General features: G+C 53.4%; 2 protein-coding genes across 15 annotated transcripts in view; both read right to left on the bottom strand.

The window, feature by feature from the left end:
- Positions 1–263: 263 nt before the first annotated feature.
- On the bottom strand, positions 264–5,203 carry HK3 (hexokinase 3). The gene is made up of 18 exons (XM_026063478.1): positions 5,163–5,203; positions 4,927–5,089; positions 4,420–4,568; positions 4,156–4,281; positions 3,944–4,039; positions 3,762–3,861; positions 3,486–3,669; positions 3,123–3,278; positions 2,784–3,017; positions 2,435–2,739; positions 2,209–2,348; positions 1,855–1,974; positions 1,670–1,765; positions 1,423–1,522; positions 1,142–1,325; positions 902–1,057; positions 511–744; positions 264–419 (listed from the first exon to the last, which is right to left on the bottom strand). Exons 1-18 carry the CDS (start codon positions 5,166–5,168, stop codon positions 272–274), a joined length of 2,697 nt encoding a protein of 898 aa, XP_025919263.1. The 5' UTR covers positions 5,169–5,203; the 3' UTR covers positions 264–271.
- A 2,340-nt stretch (positions 5,204–7,543) lies between these two features.
- Positions 7,544–26,911, bottom strand: part of UIMC1 (ubiquitin interaction motif containing 1) — a 37,065-nt gene continuing 17,697 nt past the window's right edge. For 8 of the 14 annotated variants that reach the window (XM_026063089.1, XM_026063088.1, XM_026063094.1 and 5 more), the window contains 8 exons: positions 25,139–25,203; positions 22,501–22,589; positions 21,467–21,546; positions 17,967–18,135; positions 12,313–12,391; positions 10,638–10,758; positions 8,758–8,821; positions 7,544–8,062 (listed from right to left, as the gene is read on the bottom strand). In XM_026063089.1, the coding sequence (XP_025918874.1) occupies positions 7,806–8,062; positions 8,758–8,821; positions 10,638–10,758; positions 12,313–12,391; positions 17,967–18,135; positions 21,467–21,546; positions 22,501–22,589; positions 25,139–25,203 (924 nt within the window). In that variant the 3' untranslated portion in view covers positions 7,544–7,805. Of the gene's footprint in view, positions 8,063–8,757; positions 8,822–9,180; positions 9,305–10,637; positions 10,759–11,145; positions 11,352–12,304; positions 12,392–17,966; positions 18,136–21,466; positions 21,547–22,500; positions 22,590–25,138; positions 25,204–26,911 lie in introns of those variants that run through there. The other 6 variants (XR_003253034.1, XM_026063097.1, XR_003253035.1 and 3 more) reach the window with 6 other exon arrangements.

Raw genomic sequence — 26,911 nt, 5'->3', positions numbered from 1 at the left:
CGTGCCGTGTTGTGTAAAGACCGTTTTTTTAATTCTGTATTAAGTGCATTCAAGTATTTACACTTGGCCTTATGTACATAGCGGTGCCGCGGGCGGGCGGGGGCCGGGGGGAGGGGGGGTCTGGCAGACGTGACTGTAAATAAATTCGATATATATTGCTACGTGGGGCTCTGCCCGGCCGTGCGCTGCGCCCAGGCCCCCTCCCCGTGCCCCCCCAGGAGGCGGCGGTGCGGAGCGAAGCGCTTTATTGGGGGGAAGGAGGCGGCAGCGGCTACGGCGGTCCCTGCGCCTGGGCCACCCGGCAGTGCACGGCGGCCACCAGCGCGGCCCCTTTACCCGAGCCRTCCTCCGACTGCAGGAAGGTGACGGTGCAGTTGGGCGCCAGGTCCCGCAGCGTCCGCTGGAGGTGCTGGGAGAAGCTGCGGGGACGGGAGAGGAGGGTGAGCCGCCCCCGGGGCTCCCGGCTCCGCTCCGGCGGGCGCCTGCTGCCACCCGCCCGGCCCCGCTCACCRCGGGTGCATCTTGTAGAGGGTGCCGTCCACCCCCACCGTCACCGCCAGCTGGGCCAGGCCCCGGCTCTCCCGCATCTTCTCCACCACGGCGGCCAGGCCGGCGGCGCAGAGCTGGGCCGCCCGCAGGGACACGGCCTGGCACACCTCCCGCACCAGCACACTGTCCTCGAAGCTGGCGTCGAGCTCCAGGTCCCGCAGGACCCCACGCACCTGCCGCAGGGCCAGCCCATCGCTGCCGGCGCAACACAGGCCCCCGTTAGCACCACCAGCTTGCGCCGCGTGTCCCCCCTGCCCGCGGCTCCGACGGAGATGGCGTCACCCCGCYGGCATGGCACAGCACGGCATGGCACAGCACAGCCCCCCCCGCTGCCCACGGCTCCAGCACTCACATCTCGATGGTGGAGAGGAACTTGGTCTGGAAGATGTCCCTGGTCTGGAGCTTGGGCGAGGGCTTGCCCCGGAACAGGATGTGTTTCTCCACCAGCGCCAGCAGGATGTGGCGCACAATCTCGCCCAGGTACATGCCGCTGATGAGCTTCTCAAACCTGCCGGCGGGTGGCCTGAGCCAGGCACAGCCAGCCCCACCCCACCCCGAGGAACCCCCCCCCCGCCCCAGGGCCCTCGCCCACCTCTGCTTGCCCGGGTTGATGGTTTTCTCATCCACGAGCCGGTCGAAGTCAGTGAAGATGTCGTCCAGGCAGCCGTTGTCCCCGAAGGCCCCCCACTCCATGTTGATGCACATGCGGCCCTGCTCCCCCTCAGCRGTGCCCACGTTCTGCATCTCCTCCATGTAGCAGGCGTTGGTCCCCGTGCCTGCGGGCGCAATGAGGCCATGCCCAGCAGGCTGGGGTGGTGGCGGTGGGGATGTGACACCCCTCTGTCTCGTGCACGGGCACGGGGTAGCGCTCACCCACAATGAGGCCGATCTCGCAGCTGGGGTCATCGTAGCCGCAGGACATCATGGTGCCCACAGTGTCGTTCACCACAGCCACCACATCCAGCCCAAAGTGCTGCAAAGCAAGTGGTGGGGACGCGTGTGGCTTAGAGGCACCCGGCCAGCTCCTGGGGATGGTACTGTGCTGGGTGACCCTGGGGCTTGGGGGGGGTGCCAGGTCCCCATCCCCATGCATGGCAGCCCCGCACCGACCTGTCTCTACCTGTTTGCGCTGGGCAGCCTCCCGCAGCATCTGCACCACGTCCTTTCCCACGCAGCCTGAGGCACTGAAGCCTTTGGTCCAGCTCAGCAGCACCGCCTGGAAGAGAGACGGGAGCAGGGGCAGGACTGCTGGAGTGCAGCCCGGCGCCCTCCCCGGCCGGCACGGGGCTGGAGCGACCCCCTCACCTTGTCCAGGCCCAGCTGCTGGCAGGGGAAGGAGAAGGTGAAGCCAAGTGGCAGGACCTGCCCTGTCAGGCCCTGCTTCTGCTGGAAGTCCATGATGCAATCGATGATGTGGTCRAAGAGCTGGGGATGGTGGACGCCGTGAGCTGGGCCGGACCAGGGTGCAGGGCCAGCAGCCACGTGGCAGCAAGGTGCTCACCCGGCTTCTGCGGCCCCAGCGGCACCCCTGCTCCCCTGCAGCAGAGGGAGATGCGACCCCCCCCCCCACACACCCCATCCCGTCCCATCCGTGGAGTGCTGGTCCTGCATCGCTGGCAGGGCCGGGAGCAGCCCAGCCAGTCCCGCCAGGCGCCTCACCGCCTCGCCGGTGCCCTGCATCACAGCCAGCGGGATGGCGTAGATCTCGCTGGCCATGCGGACGCCGTCCTGCGCCACGTGCACCACCAGCACGCGGAAGTTGGTGCCCCCCAGATCCAGGGCCAGGAAATCACCTCTCTCTGCAGGGAGCCGGCATGGGGTGTCAGCGGGGCCGCAGCACCCCCCCTGGCCGTCGCGGTCCCCGTGCCCCTGCCCCAGCCCTCACCGGTGCCATCCGGCGTGCCACAGACGTAGGTGGGCAGCATGCGGACAGAGGACTGAGCATTGGTCTCCTGRCCCAGCCCCAGCTCCATCTCCCGCCGCATCAGCGCCTGAACACGCTGCAGGTCAGTGGGGCYGAGCCGCAGCGGGGCCAGGAGCTGGTCCACCTCACGGTGCTGGGCCGCCAGGCGGAGAGCCACCGCCATCACCACGGCGGCCCCCCGCCCACCCCCATCCGCCGAGGGCACCAGGGTGGCCACGCACTCGGGGGCCAGCAGCTTGGTGACACGCTGCAGGATCTCCCCGAACCTGCAGGAGGGAGAAGACGGTGAGGGCCGGGCTCCCTGCATCACCTGGCGTGGCCCCGGTACACAGCGCCGTCCACCCCCACGTTGGCTTTCAGCTGCTCCAGCTCCTGGCTCTGGCACATGTGGCTGAGGATGGCGGCCAGCCCCGCGGCACAGAGCCCCGCGGCACGGGTCACCACCGCCCAGCAGACCTGCTGCACGTGGCAGCAGTCCTGCTCGCTCGGCGCCAGCCCCAGCGCCTGCAGGGTGCCCCGCGCTGCGGCCAAGCCTGCCTCGTCGCTGCAACACAGAGCACGGCGCTAGCACCCGCTCCTGGCTGGGTGCCACCTGCCCGCCTCCACCCTGTCGCGTGCCCGCGGCAGCCCCCAGCCCCRAGACACTCACTCGATAATCTCCAGGACCTGCTGGGTCTTGAGTGTGTCCTTGGTCCCCAGGATGGGGACACCGCTCCCGCCAAAGAGCGCTCCCTCCGTGGCCAGCTTGGCCAGCACGTGCCGGACAATCTCCCCCAGGTACAGGCCACCGATGAGCTTCTCAAACCTGTGTAAAGCCCCCTGCGGGCATCAGCACCCACAGCCCCCGCTTCCCCAGCATAGCCACCCTCACCCATGCCCAGCACTGCCCCAGCGCCCTCTCAGCCCTGTGAGAGCACCCAAGGGCATCGCAGAGGCCATTTGCTCGTGTTTGTGGGCCCCAGGGCTGGGTGAGCACCCAGGGACCCTGTGCTTGCTGGGGAGGGTGTTGCACCTCTTCTCCCCAGGTTTGGCAGACTCCTGGTCCACACACTGGTCATAGGGGGTCAGGATGTCACTCAGGGCGCCATCGTCCCCAAAGGAGCCCCACTCAGTGTTGACACACATCCGCCTGCTGGTCTCCTCCGCCATCTCCACGAGCCGCCCTTCAGCCATGAAGCAGCTGTTGGTGCCCACATCTGCAGGGAGACGGGCAGCAGGGGGGTGAGCAGCAGCGTGGGGCCCCCCCCCAGCACCCACCGTGCCGGCCCATGGGGCACCTGCTGCTCACCGATGACCAAGCCRACCTCACAGGGCATCTCCTCCATGCTGCAGCTCATCATGGTGCCCACYGTGTTGTTCATCAGGGCGATGACATCCACGCGGTAGCGCTGGCCAGGAGCATAGCGAGAGCCGCGTCAGCCCCTCGGCGGGGGGCAGTGCCTCGTCTGGGACCCTCGCCCAGCTCCCCACCTCCTGCTTGTTGATGGCCGCCTGCAGCAGCTGCACGACGTCCTGCCCCTCCACCTCACTGCAGCGGAAGCCCTTGGACCAGGCGATGAGCTCGCCCTGCGGAGAGCACGGCCGAGCCGTTGGCCTCCRGCACCAGGCCAGCTTGGCACCCCGCTGCGAGCACGCTGGGGGGAGCCAGCCGCGGTGGGCATCCCTGGGGATGCCTTGCTCACCTGGTCCAGCCGTGTCTGCCTGCAGCTGAAAGGGAAGACGAAGCCCAAGGGGAGGCGTTGCTGGGGGTCGCCGGGGCAGACGCCGTCCAGGAACTGGCACAGGCACTGCGCGATGAAGTCGAAGAGCTGCCAAGGCACAGCCGGGGGTTACTGCTGCTCGCCCTCCCCAGCGCCTCAGGGCCGGGTGATGTCCCYGGTCCCTGGCACTGGCCCCAAGAACAGCAGTGTGCCGGTGGCCACCCTCCGCCGCAGCCCTCCCCATACCTCTTCCCCCTTGCCCTGCGTGACGTCCTCCGGCATGTCAAAGAGCCGGTCCCTCAGCTGGGGGCTCTGGTTCCCATCACCCAGCAGGGTCACCCACAGGGTCCGCACGTGGCGCCGGCGCAGCTCCACCACCAGGAAGTCACCCTTTTCTGCAGGGGAGTGGAGGTGCCATCAAATCCCCCTGCCAGCCCAAAATCTCCTCCTTACCTGTCCCAGCCAGAGCTACTCGCCCCCAGCGTAGGCAGCGATTCCCAGCCTGGGACCGCTGCAGGGGCTGGGGACACTGGCTCCTGGCCTCTGCCCCACGGCAGGGCTCTGCCCCATGGCAGCAGGGCCGGCGGAAGCCGTGCAGGGGCGGCTTATGGCCCCGTAACAGGCAGGAGCCAGCGCGAGGTGGGGCCTCCTGTTGCACCTGTCCCTGGCAGCCCCATCCCCGGAGAGGCGTGCAGGGCCGCAGGGGCAGAGCAATACGTCTCCCCAGCCGCATCCCTGGCTGGGCTGTCCTACCGGTGCCGTCAGGCGTGGAGCAGATATAGGTGGGCAGCATCCGCATGGTGGCCTGCGCATGCATCTGCCGGCTCAGCCCCTTGGCCATGGCCTCCAGCATGTGGCCCTTCACCGCCTGCAGCGTCTCCAGCGAGAGGGTGAGCTCCAGCAGGGCTCGTTGCACCTAGGGGCGGCTCGTTAGGGCCGGGCCAGGGGACATCTTGCCCTGGGGGGACCAGGGCAGGGACCAGCCTTACCGGCATGAGGGCAGGAGCCTCATCGCAGCAGCCCGGCTGTAGGTTCTCCTGAGGCCTGCAAGACAGGAGGTGGCCCATCACCCAGCTGAGCCTCAGCCCACAGGAGGACACAGGCCAAGTGCTGGGGCACATGCCTGGATGGCCGTGCACCCAAGGGGCTGGCGCCTGGCACTGCCCCACCACCTCCCCGCTGCGCCCATGCTCTGCGGGGCCAGGAGCACCGTTGCTTCCCGCCGTCCCTCCCCTGTGAGCATGACCCAGGAGCCGGGGCCGGTTGTGCCACACGGTGCAGATGGTACCATCACAGTCCAGTGTTGCAGGAGAAGGGGTTGCCCCATCTCACTGTGCCCATCCTGCCCACATCTCCCCTCCGCGGGGAAGAGGCCGGAGGCTGGTTTGTCTCCAGGGAGGGGAGGTGCACAAGCACAAGGGGAGCTGCTCAGCCCCAGCTTGCGCCCTGCTCCCTGCCATGTCCCCAGTGCTGACAGCGGCTTCCCCTCCCAAGGTGCGTGGCTTTCCCCAGTCAAGGCCATGCCAGTGCCGGGGGCAGCACCTGGCTGCAGGAGCACCTTGCGCCTCAGCCCCACGGGCCCCTCGGCTGCAGGCCCAGCAGGCCCCGCGGACCCGACCCCTCACCGGTTCAAGGAGCGGGCTGGGGGCACCCAGCTCCTCTCGTCGTGGACCACCACCAGGCCCTGTGGGAGGAGGAGGATGACGTCGGTGGTGAGGGTGGTCAGGCCCCGGCCCCGGGAGGCCCTCGCCTCCCCGCCACGCTGGCCAGAGGGGGGCTGGCCACCCCCAGGGCCGCGGGGCGCACGGTGGGACATGGCTCCTGCGGCAGGGGGGACCAGGCCCGGTGGCGGGGGGCCGGTGGATGGTGGGGTGCTGGGCTCAGCGCCTGGGGACTGTTGCTGGCACGGATGCCGTTGCCTTGGCAACGGATGCAGAGCCCCCAGGGATGCCCTGCCACGCCATTGGTCAGGACGCCGTGCCGTGGGCCCCAGCAATGACCAATGGGGTGGCCTGTTGCTGCCCAGAATGCCCCTGGGGGCCCCGCGCCCATCCCCAGGGCGTCCGGCACCACCCCGGCCCGCCTTCACCCTGCCTTCACCCGGCCGGCACGGGCGCACCCCCGGCTGGGACTCGGCCCCAAGCCGGGGTGGCCTATTTCCAGGCCAATTTGCATTTGGCTGCGTTTCCAATTAGCACTTTTAAATTTGAGCCCAAATTTTAATTAGCTCAGCGTCAACTTGTCCCATTAATTAAGCAGGCACATTAATGAGCCCTCCCCTTCCTAATGAGGGGCTCCGCAGCAGGAGGCGAGGCTGCTCCCTGGTTAAGCAGGAGGCCGTCCCAGGAGGCCGCGTTCAGGGCCACCGTGGCTGCGGCAGGACCCCTGCAATGCAGCGCCCGCAGGGAGGCCGAGTCGCCCCACCGCCCGAGGGCCTCCGGGCACCAGCAGGTCCCAGCCCGAGGCTCTGTGCTGCCCTCGAAGTCCCTGGGGCTGCGAGCATGAAGTGGCAGCAACCCCGCCAAGGCAGGGGGGGACGCTGGGGGCAGGACGAGCCCCCCCAGGCTCCAGCACAGGGCACTCCACACCCCGGAGCTAGGAACAGAGATGTCCTTCTGCCAAGGAGAGCAGACCAGGGTCTCGCCTGGCTTGACACAACTGCACGCTCAGCACCTGACAGGGCCACCCAGCAGACGGGGTGAGGACACCAGGGTCATGGCTCTGGCACTGCCTGCCTGGTCTCCGTTTCCCCTGCCTGTGGCTCTCAGCTGGCACCAATGTCCTCCGAAGCTACTGGTACCAGCAGACAAGCATGAGCCTCCCAGGAGGGAAAGTCATTCACATGCAGCTCCCCCAGTGTGGAAAGGGAACAGCTGGCAGCAAAAGTTCACATCAAAGCACCACCATAGGGGGCACAGACAGGCTTCCCCCTGCCAGGGGTGCGTAGGGACGCTGGCATGTGCACAAACCGATGCCAGAGAGGACAAAGGACCCCACAGCAGCTGGATTACACCAGCCACCAGCTGAGCTCACATCTGGCACCAGCATGGCTGGTCAGGGTCCACAGCTCCTGACTCAGCCCCCAGCAGCGTCAACCTCCCAATCCAGGGCAGCAGCAGCCACGCAGTTGTCCGCACTGCTGCCTGCTGCACGCTGTCACCTTGGAGCTCTCCCAGAACGGGCACCGCAGCACCCTGCCCTGGCCACACACTGCTCAGGCAGGGACAGCCCTGTGCTCACACAGCCTCGCAGCCCCCAGGAGCCCAAAGACAGGCCTCAGGAAGCGTGATTTTAGATGCATCGTCTGCTATTTCTCCTCTCCTCCCTCCAGCGCCTCCCCATTCCCCAGAGAAAGACAGCACAGCTCCTCCGTGTTGCTGCAGTTTCATAAAAACATACATAAATATATTTCCATTTCTTTAACGGGAGAGCAAAGCTGCACAGGCACCTATAAAACACACAGTCACTTCTCCACCCAGCGCTCCCTGCACAGATCGTATAAAACATATAAAACGGGGGTGGGAGAACAAGGCTGCAGGTGAAGCATGGGTACGGCACTGCGCAGATCCTCGCTGGCCGAGCACTCCTGCGGCTCACGAAGCCACCCTGGGAGGCCCTCTGCACTGCTTATCTCAGAATTTCCTCTTTCTCCGCCGGCAGGCTTTGGTCTGTTGCCGACTGCCCAAGCGAAGAGTCAGGTGTGGCTCCAAGTCCACCAAGCAGTCTGCGGCTTCTGAAACGGAGACGCGCGTTTTTGCAGGGGAAACGCTGAAAGGAACGTGCAAAAGGGAGTTCGGGCTATCCTCAGCCTTGTCCTCAGCTCGGGATGAGAAAGCAGGAGGCGACTGTTGGTCTCTTAGTCTAGAGTGGGGGGTCCCCGCATCAGCACCTGGAACGAAAGTGCACACAGCCAGGTGAGAGCACTGGTGAGGGGAGGAGGATGCCATGAAGAGCATTTCTCCATGCTCAGTTATCACCTGTCCTCAGACCCATGGGGGAAAAGCGCCCACGTCCAGGCAGGGAAGGCAGTGCTCTGCCACCCCCAGGTAGCAGGCAGATGGACGGACGTTTCTTGGCACACTGGCTCAGAGCACATCCCTGCCTTCCTGGGCTCTGGGCATCAGAGCAGGATCCCGGTCTGCTGAGTGCCCTGCCAGCAGGAACAGACAGGGACGTGTCTGGCCACAGGAGCTTTAGTATGGTCCTCAGAGCCTGCAGCACACTCAGCAGGCCAGCCACTGTCTTCCCAGTCTGGGAGCCACCAAGATGGCACGACAGTTCCCCAGCAACACAGATCTGGGCTATGCCATCACTGACATGTCCTTCAGCATGCCAGGGTTTCCTGCCCCAGGTCTTTGTGGCAGCTTCGGGCCTCCTGAGGGGGATGCAAAAGGCCAGCTAAGCCCACAGCCTTCTGCTCTGCTCAAGAAGAGCAGGCTCCTTCAAGGGTAACATGCTGCCCACACAGCCCAGGCCAAGCCGGGATCTGCAACAGCAGCTGAAGGACCCGAAAGGAGACAGCTAGGAAAGGGAAGGTTCGGCAGCCCTGACCTGGCCAGGCAGGCACAGAAAGCAGCTTCCCACCTGCAGATTTGCTCTCCGAGAGCTCCAGCATGCTGAGGAGTCGCCCCTCATGCCTTCCAATGTCCTGCCAAGGGAGAGGAGAACAGCCATCACAGCACTGCCGCAGAGGAACACGTCCCCTCCAGATGCCCATGCCCAAGGTGGCCCCTTGGCTGTGTGTTCCCCCAGCACACAGGGTCAGGCTGGGCACAAGCAGGGGTGGCCACATTTCCAGAGCATACAGCTGAGCAAGGCCAGCAGCCAACATGAATGGCACTGCCCCGGACCCAGCCTGACCAGTGCCCAAGCAGAGGCAGCCGACAGCAGTTAATAAAGCAGAGCCTGATCRGAAGGGAGGCCAGAGTGCAGGAAGCCATCCCCAAGTCCAGCGAGTGAGCACGGGGCTGTAACACAGAGATCTGGGCACAAGAGGCTCTGCCACACCTCAGGCACATCACCCAGGCACTGTGACTCTGAGCGCAGGCTCCATCCTGCTCCATCTTAAAGAGATCTTGGTGCTGCAGCGAAGGGACTTCCTCCATGGCACAATCAGATGAAGAATTAGCCCCTAGGAAGACATGGCCATGCTGGTCACACAGGCTAAGGGAAGAGCACTTTGCCTGGCTGCTCCAAGCCTTGCTTGCCCAGCAAAGTCTCCTCTCCTGGCTGCCCTCTGTCCCCCAGAACTGCTGTAGAAGTCACTGGCAGCCCTGTTGCAAGGTTGGAGCTGAAAATCACCCCAAAAGGGGCCTGGGCAGGAACCTGCAAGCCCAACAGTGCCACCAGGAAGCTTTCCAATGGCCCGGCCCATGCCCAGGCATGACTTGCTCCCCACGGGTGAGCTGCCACCTCAACCTAAGGCAGAGCCAGAGGAAACACAGAGCATTGCCAAACTGTCCCAAAGGACAGTCTGGCTCCAGCACCTTTCCCAGTGCCCTGTGCCCATGCCTGCACGCAGGACCTCCAGCATGCCAGCTGGCTAAGCAGGGCAGGGGCAGAGTCAAACAGTCCCATGGAGCTGGTCACATGCAGRAGCAGCCATGCCCTGCAGTACTCTGAACCACACAGCGCTTGGCTGTATCCCAGCCAAAAATCATCAACCAGAAATCTCATCATCTGCATCTGAATCCCCAAAGGGCTGAGGCCTGCGATGGATTTAAGGGATTATATGAAACTTAGACATCATGTTGCATCTTCATGCTGAGAATCACATTTCTGAGCGCAGGCAAAGCTGCTGCATTAGGGCTTTGCCCACAGGAACCAGCAGGGAGGCCTGGCGGGCCCCTCTCTGTGCTCCCCGCGACAGCCATGAGCAGGAAAAATCATGGTGGGGGTCAACACGTGGCAAGCAACTGTGTGTCAGCTGCTACCCATGCTAACTGCCTCCCACCTCCCCTAGCAAGGCATGTCCCCCACATACCCAGCACAACAGCCACCATGCTCGCTTCCTCACGTTTCTCCTGAGACGCTTCGGTTTGCTCCTGGCACTCAGTGATTCTCCCTACTTCGGCTCTAAAGCCCTCCCTGATGGGAAGGGGGTTGTGGATAGAGTCAGATACGCTTGTCATCCTGACACTGCCCTCCACTCCATCTATATTCAGCCAAAGAAGCCTGCAGGACTGAGGYGCACTGTTTGGCAGCAGGACAGCCCTGGCTCCCTGCCTGCTGGAGAGGTTACTGGCAGCTCCGCTGGATTAGCTCACCCCCTGGGACTGGTCCATGCTCTTGCAAAACGCTGTGAAAGGGAGGGCAACAAGTTCTCTGGCCACGGCTACCCACACAGGCAGGCAATCCTACACCAGGTCAGCTCATCCCATCATCCAGGGAAACGGCTCCTGCTGGCAACCCACCCCCAAACCCAGCACAAAGCAAAGGAGACGGTCTGCAGGGTCGCCCCTCACCTTGGCACTTCGCAGCCTCCTGGTTCCCTGAGCTTGCCTAGCAGCCTGAAGGCAGCTGTCCACATGCCTCTGATACTGCAGCAGTGGCACCAGTGACTTACAGAGGTAGCACTTCTCACACCTGCCAGGCAGGAAAGGACAGAGCACTGCATTAGGATTCACCCTGCACTGGGCTACCAGCCACCAGCGGCGACTTTCCTCCTCCAGGCCATGCCACAGAGGAGACATGTCAACAGATCGGGACTTGCTCAGTGGGGTCAGGCCAGCACCAATGACAAAGACTGAGTGATTATCAGTTTTCCCTGCCTGCTCCTCTGCATCCTGCTGCTGCAGCAGCAGGACAGTAATCAAATCTGCTCATCTAACTATCTCAAACACCACTGACTTCTCCCCAGACATAAAGCACCCTGTCAAAATTCGCAGAAATGAAGTGCAAGGGCTTTGCAAAGGGGAGTTAAATTCTGCCTGAAAAGCAAACCAAGTGTGCTAAATCAGAGAGACATTTTACCAGGGCTGGATGAACTTGTCTGACTAGTAAATCAAGTCTTTCTCTGTACTGTCTCCATTTTACATCAAGCCATGTTGGGAGAGGAATGCGGAGCACATATTCCTGCTGGGCGACTGTCACAGGCACCCTCTCTTGCAGCCGCGTTCCTCAAATCCCCTCATGTGTGCAGAAGATGCCCAGGCTCATGCAGGATGGATTGAATGTGCCTGGGAAGAAAATTACCCTGGGTGAAGGGAGATGAAGGTCAGGCATGGATTTATACAGCAATAGTCGCTTCCACGCCAGCTCTCAGCATGGATGGTACCATGCAGAAGAGGGCACTGGTTCTTCAGGAGAAGAGCATCCACCCGGGGAGTTACTCAGGAACGGACCGTCTGCATGAAGAGACGAGCCCTCAGGGACCAGCCCCAGCAGTATTGTGTTCAGTTTGATAAGCAGCACTCACCTAGTAAAACTCACCCCGGGCTCTAAAATGCATATGGAGAGCCCCCATCGAGCAAAACTCTGCAGTACTTTTCCTGTATTTTCTTTCCAGTCAGTGCTGATTACCCAGATAATGTGTCTAAACAGAAGCTGTCCTCTCTATAATTAGCCTAATTCCATTAGTGATGTTGCCATCCACTGTTTGYAACAGCAAAATTGCTTCCATAGCAGGGATTTTACTGTCAGATCCTCTCTTATGATGCTTTGTGTGGGTGTGAGGAGGAGGGGCTGCATGGGAAGAGATTAAACAAAGCCACTGCTATTCTGAAAGTCTAATTTAATTAAGAATATCACTACAGGTGCCATGTTGACAGCCTCCCTGTCCAAGTCTCTCCTTTTTCTGGGGTTACCAAGCTCAAATCTCTCATTAGAAACTGGCTGAGTTAGCACCGTTTTAACTACAGCTCCCCTCACAATGGCCAGAGACTGCACATCCCAGCTCACCATGGATTTGGGCAAAATGAAGTTAGTGCAAAAATAAACAATCTGAAAACAGCAAATTCCTCTTGCTTTGGTATAAAAATATCCAGTACTGCAACAAGATGGACTGAGGGAAGGCAATTTCTTAGGAAGATATTGCTAGAAGGCCGACTCCCAGCATTTATTCAAGTATAAAGACATCCACAGACAAGCTAGAACTGGAGCACAGGAAACAATCTCAGAGGAGCAAGCATACCTACTTACTTGTCAATGTCTAAGGATGCTGGGCCACTTTCACCACTGACAGCTTTACTTCTTGCTTCTCTCTGACGTCGGGTAAGCACTGGAGGCAAAGCAGAAAGGGTTACCCACCATCCACCCAACCGCATCCCTACACAACATCCAAAAAGAATATATTTCAACCTCTTCCACTCAGATCTGCAGCAGAATTCACGACAGAAAAGGCAAAGAAACACTGGCCTGGGATAGGCAGGGCCTTCTTTCCTGCAGAAGATGTCGCTGGCCAATTGTCCTTTTTTTCCTGGAGGGGATACTGAAGAAGTTACCTTCCCTGCACCTGCAGAGCAGTTAGCCACTTCACACTGTAATTTGTCTTGACCACCGGAAAGAGCTTTATCAACAGTACGCCGTTTACAGTAATTTTAAAGCTGATGTGCAGCAGAGCAACAGCCTGGGAGAAGAGTTACACAGCTGCTCCAGCATCATGGTACTGCTCACTGCCAAACTGAGCACCCATGTCTACCGCAGGGGAGCGAGTCTGGCAACTGCAGGTTTGCAGAGAAAAGGGAGCTGAGGCAGGGGCTGTGAAAAGGTATCAGCCCTTCTGTTGATGTGATAGGAAGAGCTAGTCTTGCTGCAGAGAGACACAGCTCATGCTGGAAAGGGAAGGTTTCAGCAAATAGCCTAAACGGTCACTGCTTTTTCCCCCCCTCAAAGTGAAAGGGGGGGTGATCTTTATGATTCTCTGCATAAAGCTCTATGAGGTCTCTGGATGGCTCTACCAAAGTTAGGCATCACTGACACTTCTCTCTAACAGCAGCAGGGAAGGGCCTGCTCCGATATGCGTAGGCAGCTAGCAAAATCCTGGCCTGACTAGCATGCTGATCACAGGAGCCAACATTTTCTGTTCCCTCAGCAATCCCAAGCAGTCTCTCCAAACCTGCTCTCCAGGCATCTGCAGGGAGCATGTCTAAGTGTTGTCTCTTTCAGTTGAATTCCTCTCAGCATACTCCTGTTGACATGCCACCAGCAAAGATCCTCGGGGAGCATATCAGATATCTTAGCTTGCTTCACCAGGGACATTCAAGATTCCAGCTCCAAAACAGATGTTGCAGTAAGCACTCTCAGCAATCTGGCTAAGGGAGAATGCACGGAGCTGTTTTACAGCCTGGTAACATTGCTTCCCATACTTGATATTCTCATTAAAAGAAAGGCCTGAATCCACTGTATAGGCCTGTTATTATTGGCACAAAATCTGTGGGAAAGAAGGGGGGAATTCTGCACAGAATGGGGGGAATCCTTCAGAGCTTTAGTAAAACCCCATTTCCAGAGCATTAGGCAACCCTGCAAGCCCCAATATTTATCCCTGATACTGATACAATAAGGCCTCTTCATTACTAGCCACCTCTGATCTGCAGTCACAACCAGCAAAAGCGCTGTGAGCCCCTTGGGAGTTCTTGGGCCTGAAGGGAGACATCCACGCTGAAGCTTGGTCAAGCTTGAGCACTTCCTAGGACGTGGATATCGTCATCAGGTGATGATTGAGACCAACAGCTTTTTTCTCACAGGCACCAAAGCAGGCATCTCTGTTTAACTTAGCCTGGCCCAGATTTGAAGTGGCAGTCTGATTAGGAGGACTGACAACCATGGCCAACCCCCAAGCCATCCAGCCTCCCAACAACCCAACTAACATGTGCATTTGACAGCGTGGTGAAAGCTGCTCTCCAAATCAGTGTGCACTTGTTAATATTCTTTTAACACCGTCTCAGGAGCCTCATGCACTAGCTCAGGTGTTAATCAGTTCTATTTTTTTCCAAAAGCAGTGAACACATCTGGCATAATGGGCCCATTAGAGATCTCTGGGACCAGCTCTACAGATGCCCAGGGGAAGACCCCCAGCTGTGCTGCTGAAAGCAGGAGCACAGGAGAGAGAACAGGGCCAACAGTGCGACAGGCTTGGTGAAGCACAGCAGTCAGCCTGCTCCCAGTTCACATGTTCACACACACTGGCAAGGCACAGCCCCTGCCAAAACACACCAGCAGCCTGCAGGAAKGGGGTTCAGAAGAGAACTTGGAGGAAGAAAAAAGCTTGCCACAGGGAAAATCCCCACTGCAACTGAGCAGCCCTGACCGGCTGTGTGATGAGAGCCTTGGAACTCTCCCAGATGTAATGCTCTTTGCTAGGTCAGACACATTCTGTAGCCTGAAAATGACCTTTTCACCAGCTCTGCATTTCTTCGGGTTGACAAGTCATCCCTGGCCTGCTCTGCTCCAGCTCTCACCCGGGGGAACAGGATCAAGCCCTTCCCAGCACGGCCCCGCTGTTGGCATGCCCACCTCTAGGCTTACCTCCTGGGGCTGACGGGGGAGGTCAGCCAGCAYGCCGAGCTGCAAGGCCATATCGTACTAAGCTCCTTGCCTTGCTGCACTAGGCATCTGCTGTTCACTGCACCAGGTTTCTCCTCCATGCACCCAGATCCCTATTCTTACTACCAGCTGTACTATTTTTGTGCAAAATCCTATTAATGGCAGGCTCTCCAGCATCTTGTCCTTTTTCACAAGTGATGAAGCTTTTCTCTGCACACGTTCTGTTACTCTTTCTGCTGTAATAGTGCCACTTCTATTGATGTCAGGAGCTTTTTAACAGTACCATCACTGCTGCTTCTGCCACTCTGAAGATTGACAGCTGCTTCAGGTTGTATTCAAGGCTTTGGGAGGAAGGGATGTATCAAATCCTCTTTTTCTTGGGCTCACTTGGGAACTGAGAAGTTGTGAGTGCATAGATGGAGGGCCACAGGAACAGAGTACGTCCCAAAGCTCAAGCCTATTCAATATGCTCAGTAACAGCCAAGACTCGCTTCCAGACTGAGACCAGCAGATTCTGGTATTGGCAGCAGCAGAAGGCGATGGATCTGACGACTTCATCGGAGAGCCCCTCTCACAAGCAAGCCCTTCAAATGACTGCACATAGGAAGGAGGAGCTGGCACAGCACTTCCAAGGGGTTCATTCATTCTCCAGGAATTAGTAATATTCACGGAACTGGCAACTAGGGCTCAAAGCCTCCCCAAAGCAACAGCAGGCTCTTCCACATCATTTACTCGGATGACAAGGAAATGGAAATTCATGACCAGATTTTCATACAGTCCAGGTATGTGGTGATCCAGGCATCCAGCCAAGGCAACCATGTACATACACAAGGGAAGCAACTGTAGCTCATCTTGCCCAGCTAAATAGTCTGAAAACCTGTCCTTAAATATCAGCCAGCCTGAGCTGGCCTCCTTATACAAAACACTGAAAGGCTTTGGTGGACGATTAGAAGAGGGAACAAGTGGAGCAAAACCGAAAGAATCCTTTTGTAATTTTAAAACAGAAAACACTAAAGATTACAGCAATCTGCAGTACTAAAGATATCAGGAGTAAATCCAATTAGTAAGTCCTAAGACAAATCAGAACCCCTAACCCAGTGCAGTAAAAGGAAACTGAAGTCGCATTTTCTAAATAGATCAGGACAGGGCTTAGGGGGCCAAAACTTTGATTTTCTTTCACACAAGGTTATTGCTGTRTTCTTGGGGTTATTGCTTCTGTTCTTTGCTTCAGAAGACAATTCTCCCACCTTTTTCCCCCTCTTACATTAGCTTTACGTATGGATTTTGTGCTAGTGGAAGACGSCACAGTAACAGCCTGGAAACAGAGTCCCTTTGTACCTCCATAAGACATGTTCCAGGCTACAGTCTTGCCTCACCTCAGAGCTAAACATCATCCCTGCCTACACGCCCCAAATGCCTCTGATTAGCTCACCAACTGAGACCTTCCAGGGTGGTTTTTGTTTTCGTACAGGCAGTGGGAACTGGACTGAGGTGCCCTACAAGCCAAACCTCAGCCAGACATCATGTTTTGCTCTAAGTGCAAGTAGCCCACAGTTCCGTGAAGATTTTTGGCCCAGACAACACAGGCATCAGAGACTGTTATGGCTAGCAAAGCCTGGTGTCTACAGGGAAAATGCTAGACTAACTGAAAATCAAAAACCCAAATTACTGTGATTTTGTCCCAGAACCATTGCTCCTCTTAGAGCCATTATTGCAGAACAAAATCACTTCTATTCCAGACTAGTTTTCATATGGGGGGATTGTTCTGAACAAGCCAGAGTAGCAAAACAGCAATTCCAAAATAGCTACCCATACAAACATCCCCAAGGAGACCAATCTGGAAGCCGAGTGAAAAGGTCAGCCTTGAACTCTGTCCTGCTGAAATACAACATCAAAGGAAAAAACAAGTTCCCTTGCATTGCCAAAAAATTCAAAGCCTTTTCCGGATCACAGTCAGGATTCCCTAGGATCAACGGATATACTCTCAGTCCAGGCACACTGGGGACTTGATTACAACAGGACAAAAGATATCCTGCTAAAAGGTATATTAAAAATTCTGCTTCATTTTGTAGCACGGGTAAGACCTTTATGAGTGTTGAGGATGGGAGGGGAACTGTGATAATTCAAGATTTGCATGAGCCATTCCCCTTTTGCAGAAGTAGTTAGTTTGTGCCTGCAGAGACAACTCCCCACCAAAATTCAGCTCCAAGCAGTATCAGCTGCTACTCTGGCTCTTTCTGTCTTGACAGGACCCACATCATATCTCCAAAGATTTATATAACAAGGACCCTGTATTTTAAAACTACATCAACTCTGCATTAAGGTTACATGGTGAAACTTCCTTTTGCTAGAGAAATGCAAAAGTTACAGTTCTTGTACCAGCTCTGATTTGCTCACATTGCTTAGACATCATAGATTAAGGTTGTACTTAATAACTCAACATGTAACTGAAAATTATATATGCACAACCTGAAAAGTTAATCTTATTACAAGCTACTGCTTTGATATTACCTGACATTATGCTAATACAGGCTTTACATATCAAGCAGAAGCTAAAACATAACTTATTGAATATGTTGATAACCAACTGGTGTATTTGTTCACTTAAGCTCTACAAAGGTTGGTTATGAAAAACTGACATGGAGAGAACTGCAAAGAGGGTTTAATATCAGCATTCTGACCACACTTCTGTGCTTCAGTCTTCACATGAAGGAGAAAGATCTGAGCTCCCAGGTCGATAGTTATCATTTTATAATTTTAGAGGAACAAGAGGAAAACTTTTCTACAGTCTCTCACTGCTGAACAAACCATTTTTACAGATACAAATGTCAGACTCGTTGTACAGTGCAGACTGTGCTCGGAGTCGTACAGAAGATGCTCCCTTCCTGAGAGCCCTGAAGGACGCTCTCACTTGCTTGGCTCTGGAGTCTGTCATTTTCTACCACTGGCAAATTCTCTGCAGGTTCTCACAAAACACACAAAAGATGTGCTTTTTGAGTGAAGCAGCCAGGGCCAGATCCTGGGGTAATATTCAGCTTATACACTTTCCAAGGGACTAATAATACGATCAATTATGAAGCCATTCAGAGAGAAGAGCTATCTGTGCAGTAGGTGCTGGAAAGACAGGAGCATCCAGTAACTCTCTCCCTGGCCAACTTGGAGATGGAAAAAGGCAGAGAGAACAAATCAATCTCTCTACATGCCACAGACAAAATATCCTGACAGGGACAGCATTACARAACAAGGCTGCAAGCAATAGGAAAGGGGGACAAGCACAGAGAGCAAATACACAAAACCAGTGCTTGGCAGACCTGGAGTGTCCTCGCCAGTCTCCTCTCCCATGATGCCGTTGCAGTACATGGCGTGCAGCTCGATCTCCGTGGCTGGAAAGCCTTGGTCACACAGTGGGCACGACACACGGTCAGCAGCTGCAGGGCTGCACTCAGACGCAGTCCTGCCAGCATTTTCATCTCCCCCAGCCTGAGGAGGAAGAAGAGGGAAAAAAAAAAAAATCAGCCAGACAGGTCATTGTGCTGCTTCTCTCCTTTTGCTAGCTGTTGAGCTCTCTGCTGCCTGGGAGCTACTCACCCTCCCATAGACTCAGCTTTTCTTGGAAAGTTTTATTCTCCCTTCACCACATACAGGGCAGAAATAACACCACTGGCTGAGTAAACTGTGCAGTACTATCTAATTCTTCTTCCAAAGGCAACACATCCTGCTGAATCACAGTGAAACTTCCCTGCACAGCCGTGCACAACATTTAAGGCAAACATCACCTGTACTACTGCAGAAAAACAGCAAAGCCTCCATTAATCAAGAAAGCTCAGAAGCGAARCTGATGGAAAATTCATGGCGCAAAGCAAGAGTTCAACACCTGACTTGTGCTCATCAGTCTCTGGACATGATCCACGCTACAGAGGCTACACTGTCTGGGAATAGACCTTCTTCCAGGATGAAAGGAGGCTGCTGTGCACTTAGCAAGTATGGCGAGATCACTGGGGAGCACCTCCTCTCTAGAGGATGTGGCTGGAGCAGTCATCAGAGGGGACACAGATCAAGGAGAGAGGCAATATAGTTAAAATCCATGTCACATAAAATTACTAGAGGTGGCTTTTCACCAGTGTTGCGAGGGCAAAATGTCACAGCCCATCTTTGTTCTCTGGGTGCCGTTATCACTGATACTCTCCTTTTGCATTGATTACACAACGGCAGAAGTGCACCACTATTCACCCTCTGAAATGCAAACTGTTCCCCACACTATTAATGTGCCCAAGACACAGCAGACTGCCACCATCTCACTAGTAACTAGAGCTCTGCCTAGTCAAGCTTTCTGCAAGATTTCTATAGATTTAAGAAAGAATTTATTTTTTACAGTGATTAAAAAACTTATTTAAATATTAACCATGTAGAAGAAACCTGTAGGAAATTAATATAGGAGAGTTTTCTGTCCTTGGTTCTAAGCAGTGACATGTATGCAGTATGCAGTTAAACTGCTGTCTGCTTCCCTCCAACAGTGTAATTTCGGGGAAGCAGTAATTGGGGTCAGCCAAGACGCTCAGTGCCACTGGAGCAGTTTGTCGTATTACTTGGTTTATCACCTGCTTTGCCAAATGAGGGTTTGATCCTGAGCACCCATCCTCATTTTTATGTCCTGAGGGGAAGAAGAGCACTTTACTGACTCAGAAGAGCTGAGCAAAAGATTGCAGAACTGGGCCTTGAACTGAGAATCCAACTCAGAAGACCCTTCCCGCCAGTATCTGGCTGACAGGCCACGGGTAGCGACCCCCAAGGACAGACAGCACATTCATTTCCAGGGAAACTCTCTGCACTATGGAAGAGCTGCTACAAGAATTTCTTCATCCAAACCTAGGCTGTTGAAGTACATCACTTACAGCATTTGCTCTCATACTCTGCTCTCACATTTCAGTGTCACTACATCTTGTGAAGTCCTCACCATAGGGTGTCACAAAGAGGAGTCATACAAAACAAGACATGTCAAATATGAATGATCAGATCAAACCTGCGTTACTCTAGTCAGACAACACGGAAATATATGATGGGAAAAGCAGCAGGCACTGCTCCTTCTAGCTGCCATTTTTAAAACAATCTTAGGAGATCACCAATTCTGCACACCCTGCCCGCCTACATTCTGTGGTAAATTACTAATTTTAAATGGAAATGCAACATTCTGTAACAAAAGGCACCACGGTCCCGAAACTGCTTGTACCAAACCTTGCAGGAACAATCTAAGAAACCTCAACTGCAAAACCAATCACCCCTGCCAGAGGCAGGAATTGTTGCCTCTGCTGTTCAGCAGAGAAAAGTGCCTACAAGACAAAGTGCTTGCAGCCAACAGCCAGCCAAGAGCAATGCTAGAGGCTGAACTCAGGAACAAGACTCCTCTGTCCTGGCTCAGCATCTGCTGGGAAGAGGTCAGTCCCATGGGCCTATGCCTGCTTCACGCTACCGGCTGATCTATATGATAGTTATTTCAGCAGTCTTCCTGGAAGGCTGCAGGCTCAGGACTGGTGCCTGCTGCCAATGATAATATTGTTGAACAATCCCTAGGAAGCACAACCACATCACTCCTGGACATTGGTTTGACCATCTTGCGTCCAGCAGCTGTCTAGGCAGAAGCTTAAGACCCAAAGGCACCATCAACAAAATGTGAGGGACAGGCCAACGTTCTGGCCATAACTGAATGGGTCACGATCGCACTTTAGTGGCGAAGGCTACAGGGCCCTGCACAGAAGGCTGACTGCCTCTCCCTGCTGCAGTCTCTAATTGACTGAGGGGTGCTTTGAGATGCCTGCAGAATGAAAGGCACACAAGAGCAGAATCTGGTTTACTAAGGGGCCTGTGACAATGAGACACTGGAGCTGCAGACACCCTGTACAAGCTGCAGACTCCCAGAATGAGCCTTCCACAAATGAATCCTCTTGTCAAGAGCTGCACGATTCTGTATTCATGTACCCTGCCAGAGCGGTACTTGGCAACCCCTTTGATACAGCTCTCTAAATTACTAGACAAAGGGAGTTTTATCAGAAGCAGGAACTGAAGTCAGATGTTGGTACCGTGACAGCTGCACAGCAATTGCTGCACAGGTGTGCCAACACAGGAAAAGGAGCCACCCAACAGCGCACATCTGCATCAGGAGATAGAAAGGATGGCCCTGCCACTGACTTACTACTGCTATTAACTACTGCTGCATAAAAATCAAGATTCCTGGGCTCAGCTCACTCTCCTTGAACTGCAAACCATCACCAGCTCTCAACATTTCAATGTCATCTTTATCCCAACCCAATCTCTCTGAGTGAACCTCTCCTCTCAGGCTTTCAGAGATGGTCTGTGGAAAACAAAAGACACTGAAGTTCAAAGGACTGTAGCAGGGAAAAATGTGTCACAACATGATGCGACTAAGATTTACCAGGAATCCCACCAGAGCTCCTGGAATCCCCTGCATTGCTGACCACCACAGCACTATGCTTCTAAACCTGGGCAAGCAACAGCGCTGCTGTCCAGACTGAGGATATCATCCAGCCCAGGAATGGACACGATATAAAATAACAAGCTAGAACTGATATCAGCTCCCCAGCTCCAGAAGCAGCTGCAGGCAACCCTTGGCCAAAGGGGACTGGAGTTACGAAGCAATTGAAAGAAAAGTGAAAAGAGAAGTGATTATGAGGATCCTAGCAGCAGAAACCTATGCTCTCAACCACCCAAGGGGAAATACTAGCATAGCCCAGCTGAGCAAAAGACCTAGAAAGCAAGACTGGAAACGGGACACTTCCCAAGCTTCACACTCTCTTGCCTGCATAGGTGCATCTTTGCTGTCCGAGCAGAGTTCTTCTCTCTCTGGCTCATTATCTTCCGATGGACTCGGCTGGGTCTCTGCAAAAAACATTGCCATGTCAGTGAAGGTTTGCAGCCCCCAAACTTTCTCCTCACTTGTTGGTGTAACTTAGCCTATTTCTTAACAGTGTTTTCACAGCTTCTAAACATTTTTTAGACTTGACACAAATGTTAACAGACAATGTGCAACAACACAGCCGGATGAGGGGTTAAAAGTCACAGCACAATGGTGTGAGGACAAAGCCACTGTAGCTTTGCAGCTTCATGGGGAGTGAGACTAGACACAGGGAATGTGCGTGGGACACTTGCTGCGATAGAGACAATGCAAGAATAGAGCTCTCCCTTACACCCAAGGAGCAAGACAGAGCTCCCATTCTGTGGTCTGTCACGCAGTCGCACCTTGTTCAGACCTCCATGTTTTCCTTAGCAACAAAAAAATGCCTCCAAGCACCATCATGACCTCTCCCTCTACAGCTGCTCGTGAACAAGAGCGGTCTTTTCATCAGGTTTCTCACTTAAAACCCTGAACTGGAAAATCAGTTGAAGAATCACACATGATAGAAAAGACCAGGGAAGAAAAACTCATTGGTCCCAAACAGGTTTGTTAATTAATATAAGATAAAATCATTTCAGCTCTCATGCTTTACATAGCTTCACACCAAAGGATCTGAAAATTTCTTGATGGTATTGAAGAGACCACTCCTGACATGTCATTTTGAATGAGCACTCTGCCCTGACATACGTCCTGGCATCTCTTCAGCAGCAGGTCCCTAGCAATTTCTGTTCACAGAGCTGTAATACTGTCTTAAAGGAAATGGGCCCAAAAACCAGGGAATTAAACAAAATAAGTTAGTTAATTTCAGCCCTGATAAACAGAGCTGGGAAGGAGATCTTGTTTTGCTCAAATAACTTGACAATTCTCTTCCTTTCTCTGAGTTTTATCAGTGTGTTACTTTCAATGCAATAYTCAGAACATTCCCAAGTGCCTCTTACCCGGGCAAACAGTGACCTCTTCTTCAGCAGAGTTTTCTGTGGCAATATCTGGACTCCTTCTATTGCCAAGTGGGGTCAATACAGAGATGCTGTCAAAATATAAATATACAGCATAAATTTCACATCAAATAGGTGTTACAGTATGCACCTGCCTGTCTCACACAGTTTAGAAAGGCACACAACTCTTTAATTTCCAATAACCAAGAGAACAGAGAAATACATGGGTTTAAAATGCTATTCTAAGCAAAAAACCCCAAAGGAACTACTTTTCTTCTAGAAGCCCTTGATAAAAAGACACAAAGGGTCATTATTTCATGTGAGAGGAGCAAAATTACTTGCTCAGATCTGTGGGACTCTTGATTTTTCTACTCTTAGATTAGGGAATTGTGCAGGTACCAGCACTTCCTCACCTGTGTCAAGGCTCTTCTTAGAGAGGAAAGACACAGATTTGCTTGACACTGTATTACTCTCCTTCCCTCTTCATACTGCTAATTTTCTTTCTTATCACTGCACGTGGCAGCCAGAAGCAGCACCAATGCAATACAACACAGAGCTTCCTTGCAGCAAAGTCCTGCCAACATTGGCGTAGCAGTTCCTTTGCACAGCGTTGTGTACAACTCCTCTCTTTTTGACCTTTGTATTCCTCCGTATTTTTTTCCCCATAGAGCACAATGTCTTTCTGAAACAGGCAGGCATTGCTGAGTAAGTCTGGCACCCATGCTGACACCCTCAGCGCTTTGCATGGCTTTCTGATTAGTCTGATCAAGTATGCAAGAATACACTTTAAAAACATGAATCCCCATACTGACAAACAGAAGATTTATTAAGCTCAACTACAGGCCTTAGAGAGGAGAGAACAGCCACTGCTGATTTATGATAAATAACAAAATTCTGATAGGAAATCACAAGTGGCTTCTCTCTCTAAATAAAGCATCTCAAAGCATTTGTTATGAATCTAGGCTGAGCGTGTTTTACTCTGTGTCTAACATCAGGGCTCACTTCAAAAGAACTCACACAAAACAACTTGCTATGACATTTATAAAATGGGCTAATCAATTTGAAGTCAAACCACATTGCTTGCTACACCAGCTATCTCCTGGTAACAAAGCCTATAATCATTTATTAAAACCCCAATCTACCAGACTCTGCACAAAGCATAAAACAATCAGGCAGAGTGGCCCACAGAAAGCAAAGCAGCTTCTTTCCACTACTGCTGCTTCCGAAACTGTTTCAATATCTCAAGACTCAACTCAGAGCAGTGTTTTTCCATTAAGTGGTGCTGAGGCCAGCCAACGAGGGTGCCTGAGCTTTACCCAAGACTGTTCTGGCAAATTACCAGGAGCCAGATGGTAACACTTAATGTGCACAAAACTGAGAAGACTGCAGCCATCTTTTGTCCTACTACAGTTGTGCCAGCTGCTAAACGAGGGGCACAGCACACCGAGGTGAGACTCAACCCTAAGGAGGGCAGCCAGGAGCTCTCAGCTGGCAAAGGGCAGGAAGGTTTCACCAGCTAAACAGCGTATCTTAGCAAATAGCCAAACCAGAAAAGCCTCTAACCCCATCAGCTACACAACAGAGAACCCTCTCTTTTCGTATTCAACCCTGGCCTCTTCTGCCTTAGACACGAGGGAGGCCAGAGCTCCTGAATTCATACCTTAGTGCCTTCCACACAAACGTGCAAGCTAACAACTCAGCTGTCACAGACGCATCAGCTTCTGCAGCAACTGCAGCCGCAGGTTCCTTTGCTCCCCAAGGCAAGCTTTAAGCTTGTTAGAAAGGTGCAAGCAAGAGAGATTTTCAAACCCTGCATATTAATATCAACTGTTCAGACCAAATATCATTAGACTGGAGAAAAGCTGGCAGTTTTGCTCCAAAATAAGTTTGAATTATAAAACCTAGCAAATAAAAAACATGACATATCTGCCCTCTCTTGTGACTTCCTCCTTGAATCCTCTCCATTTGCCCTGCTTTTCCCACAGTCTTCACTGCAGAACTGCATCCCAGAGGAAAAAAAAAAGGAAAAAGAAGAGAGTAGGCTTAAATCTGAAGAAAATCATGTTGACTTGTCCCACACCTGTCATATTCTGAAGTGGCTTTTCTGGAGCACTGCACTCTATCTTTGGCTGATAGGCAGTGCCGTCTGGCTTCCTCCTCCCTTCTTTCCTCTTCTGCAGTAAGGCAAGAATATAAAAATACACACACACACATCCAGTAATCCATCCACCATGCTGTATATGTGCCTTTACAGACAGGTCCCTGCTATAACTCACCTTCAGCTCACCTACCCCACTCTAGAGCTTTACTGTTCACCAAATTAGACACAGCTTTAGAGGGTAAGGATCAAGTCCTTTTATTTGTGCTAGAACCAGCTTGCAAGTCTTATAAAGTACCAATAGTAACTGATCCCTCTCCCTTGTTGCACCTCACCTGTCTCTCCCACAATGCTCCAATGCCACATATTTTCAGTGCTATATACCAGCAGCAACTACAGGCAGCCTTTGCAGCAAGACCTGCTGCCAGGCTCTGCAGCTCCCAGGGCTCCAGAGAGCCCCAGCGAGATTGTGCCTCAAACTGCTTCAGGGAGAGTGGAAGAATCCAGGCCACAGACCCCATGCTTGGAAATGACTCTCCTCACCTCTGTGTAATTTGCATTGGTTCCCCATCTTCAGGCACATCCTCTGCAGCCAGCACCTGGGAGGCCTGAAAAGGAAAAATTCTGATATTATATAAAACAAYGTACGCAGCTAAGAGGGTCAAAAGGGATCTGCTGGGTCATCAGGTTCTGTCCATGGTATTGAACCCACTCTGTCATGTATTTTTTTCCAAAATGGTTAAGTATTCATCTTGAACTAGTCAGCTTTTTGCCTCCATTACTCCTTTTGGTGTGTCAGCAGTCCTCTGCAATAATGGCTGGCAGTACCTCTTGCTACCTTACTGCCCAGAGGTATTCCTGGACACGTTCCTGCCCATCGTTCTCACTCCAACCTTGTCCTTCAACTTCCATGGCCTCTGCCGGTCCCTGGTATCTACCCTGATGTATTTGTAGGCAGCAATCACAGCCCTTCTCCACCTCCATTTCTGCTGAGCTAAACAACCCAAGCTTGTTAGCGTCCTCTCGCACTCCCTCAAACACTCTGGCAGCCCCCATCTATTCCAGTTTAAAATCTTGAGCTTGGCTGACCTGATCAACCGTTACAGCTGATGTTTGACCAGAAGAAGTACTTTTCTGAATTTCATATAGATAAGCTCTGTTGCATTTTTCTCGACTAGGAAATCAGCTGTCCCATCAAAGTGAGAAAACAGATTAACCTGCACAATCTACAGCTGGTAAATCCATGTGCGTTTTATCCCATTTYCCATTTACCTCTATGACTTTACTTATTCTTTCCTTTAAAAATTGTTCAAAAGCCTTATGCACTGCTGAGGTCAGGCTGACCTGCCAGTCATTACCCAGATCTCTTTCTTCTTCAGTGTACATATTACACTTGCCATTCTCTAATCAGATGGAATTACAACAGTTTATTAGCAGTCCATGCTATCAGACCTGCAATTTCTCATGCCATTTTCTCAAAGAAATCTAAGGGAGTTTTCTCCCTCTTTCCCTGAGTATATTAAACTCTCCAAGTTTGATTTTCACCATAGATTTTGACTTAGATCAACTCCAGTCCTGGATGGCTGATGTATTTCCCCAGCAACCCCCACGCAAAGCCTCTGGCCAGAGTTCCCTAAAGTGATTCCAACCCAAAAAAGTTCTGTTTTATCTAAGATGTTCTTTATTTCTTCGCAGTGTAACTCATCATTAACATAAAATACTACACCTCCTCCTTTATTTTTATTTCTCTCTTTCCTGAAAAGTGCATATCTTTCGATATCTCTGCTCCAGTCACAAACACTGTATCACCATGTTTCTGTTATTCCCAATAGGTATGTTTGAGGGTATGGCACCAGTTCAGATCACAGATTCTAAATCTCCAGAATTTGGTCATTTTTCTCTAAATCTTTTAAAGACTAGGAGTCTCCTAACCTTATTTGAAAGAGTATGAAGAAAGGCATTCTATTAGCCCTGAAGTTTGTTAGTACAGGTTCACAGGCTATGAGATCTCTGGACAACAATGATTTTCTCTGTACCAACATTACTCGGTTGCACGTTGCAGTTGCAGCGATTGACCATTGCCTGGATGGGAGGTCACTGCCCGCTGGAAATGAGAGGTTTCAAAGCAGGCGTACAGATGGGCTGCCTCAAGCAATCGTTTGCACCCTCATTTCACTGGCACAACACAAGGCAAGAAGCTTTTCCAAGAACTGCTGAAAAAATAGCCACTGCTTTAAACGATGGGTGTGGCGAGTCAGAGCACAGCTTCGAGTCCCCAGGATGTTTTCTAGCCTTGGCACAGCCTAAAATCTCCCG

The sequence above is a fragment of the Apteryx rowi genome, unplaced genomic scaffold (genome assembly GCF_003343035.1).
Source record: "Apteryx rowi isolate R43461 unplaced genomic scaffold, aptRow1 scaffold_2, whole genome shotgun sequence".
NCBI classification, from domain to species: domain Eukaryota; kingdom Metazoa; phylum Chordata; class Aves; order Apterygiformes; family Apterygidae; genus Apteryx; species Apteryx rowi.
The sequence above is the reverse complement of the archived record's forward strand: the minus strand, read 5'-3'. Positions and strand labels throughout refer to the sequence as shown.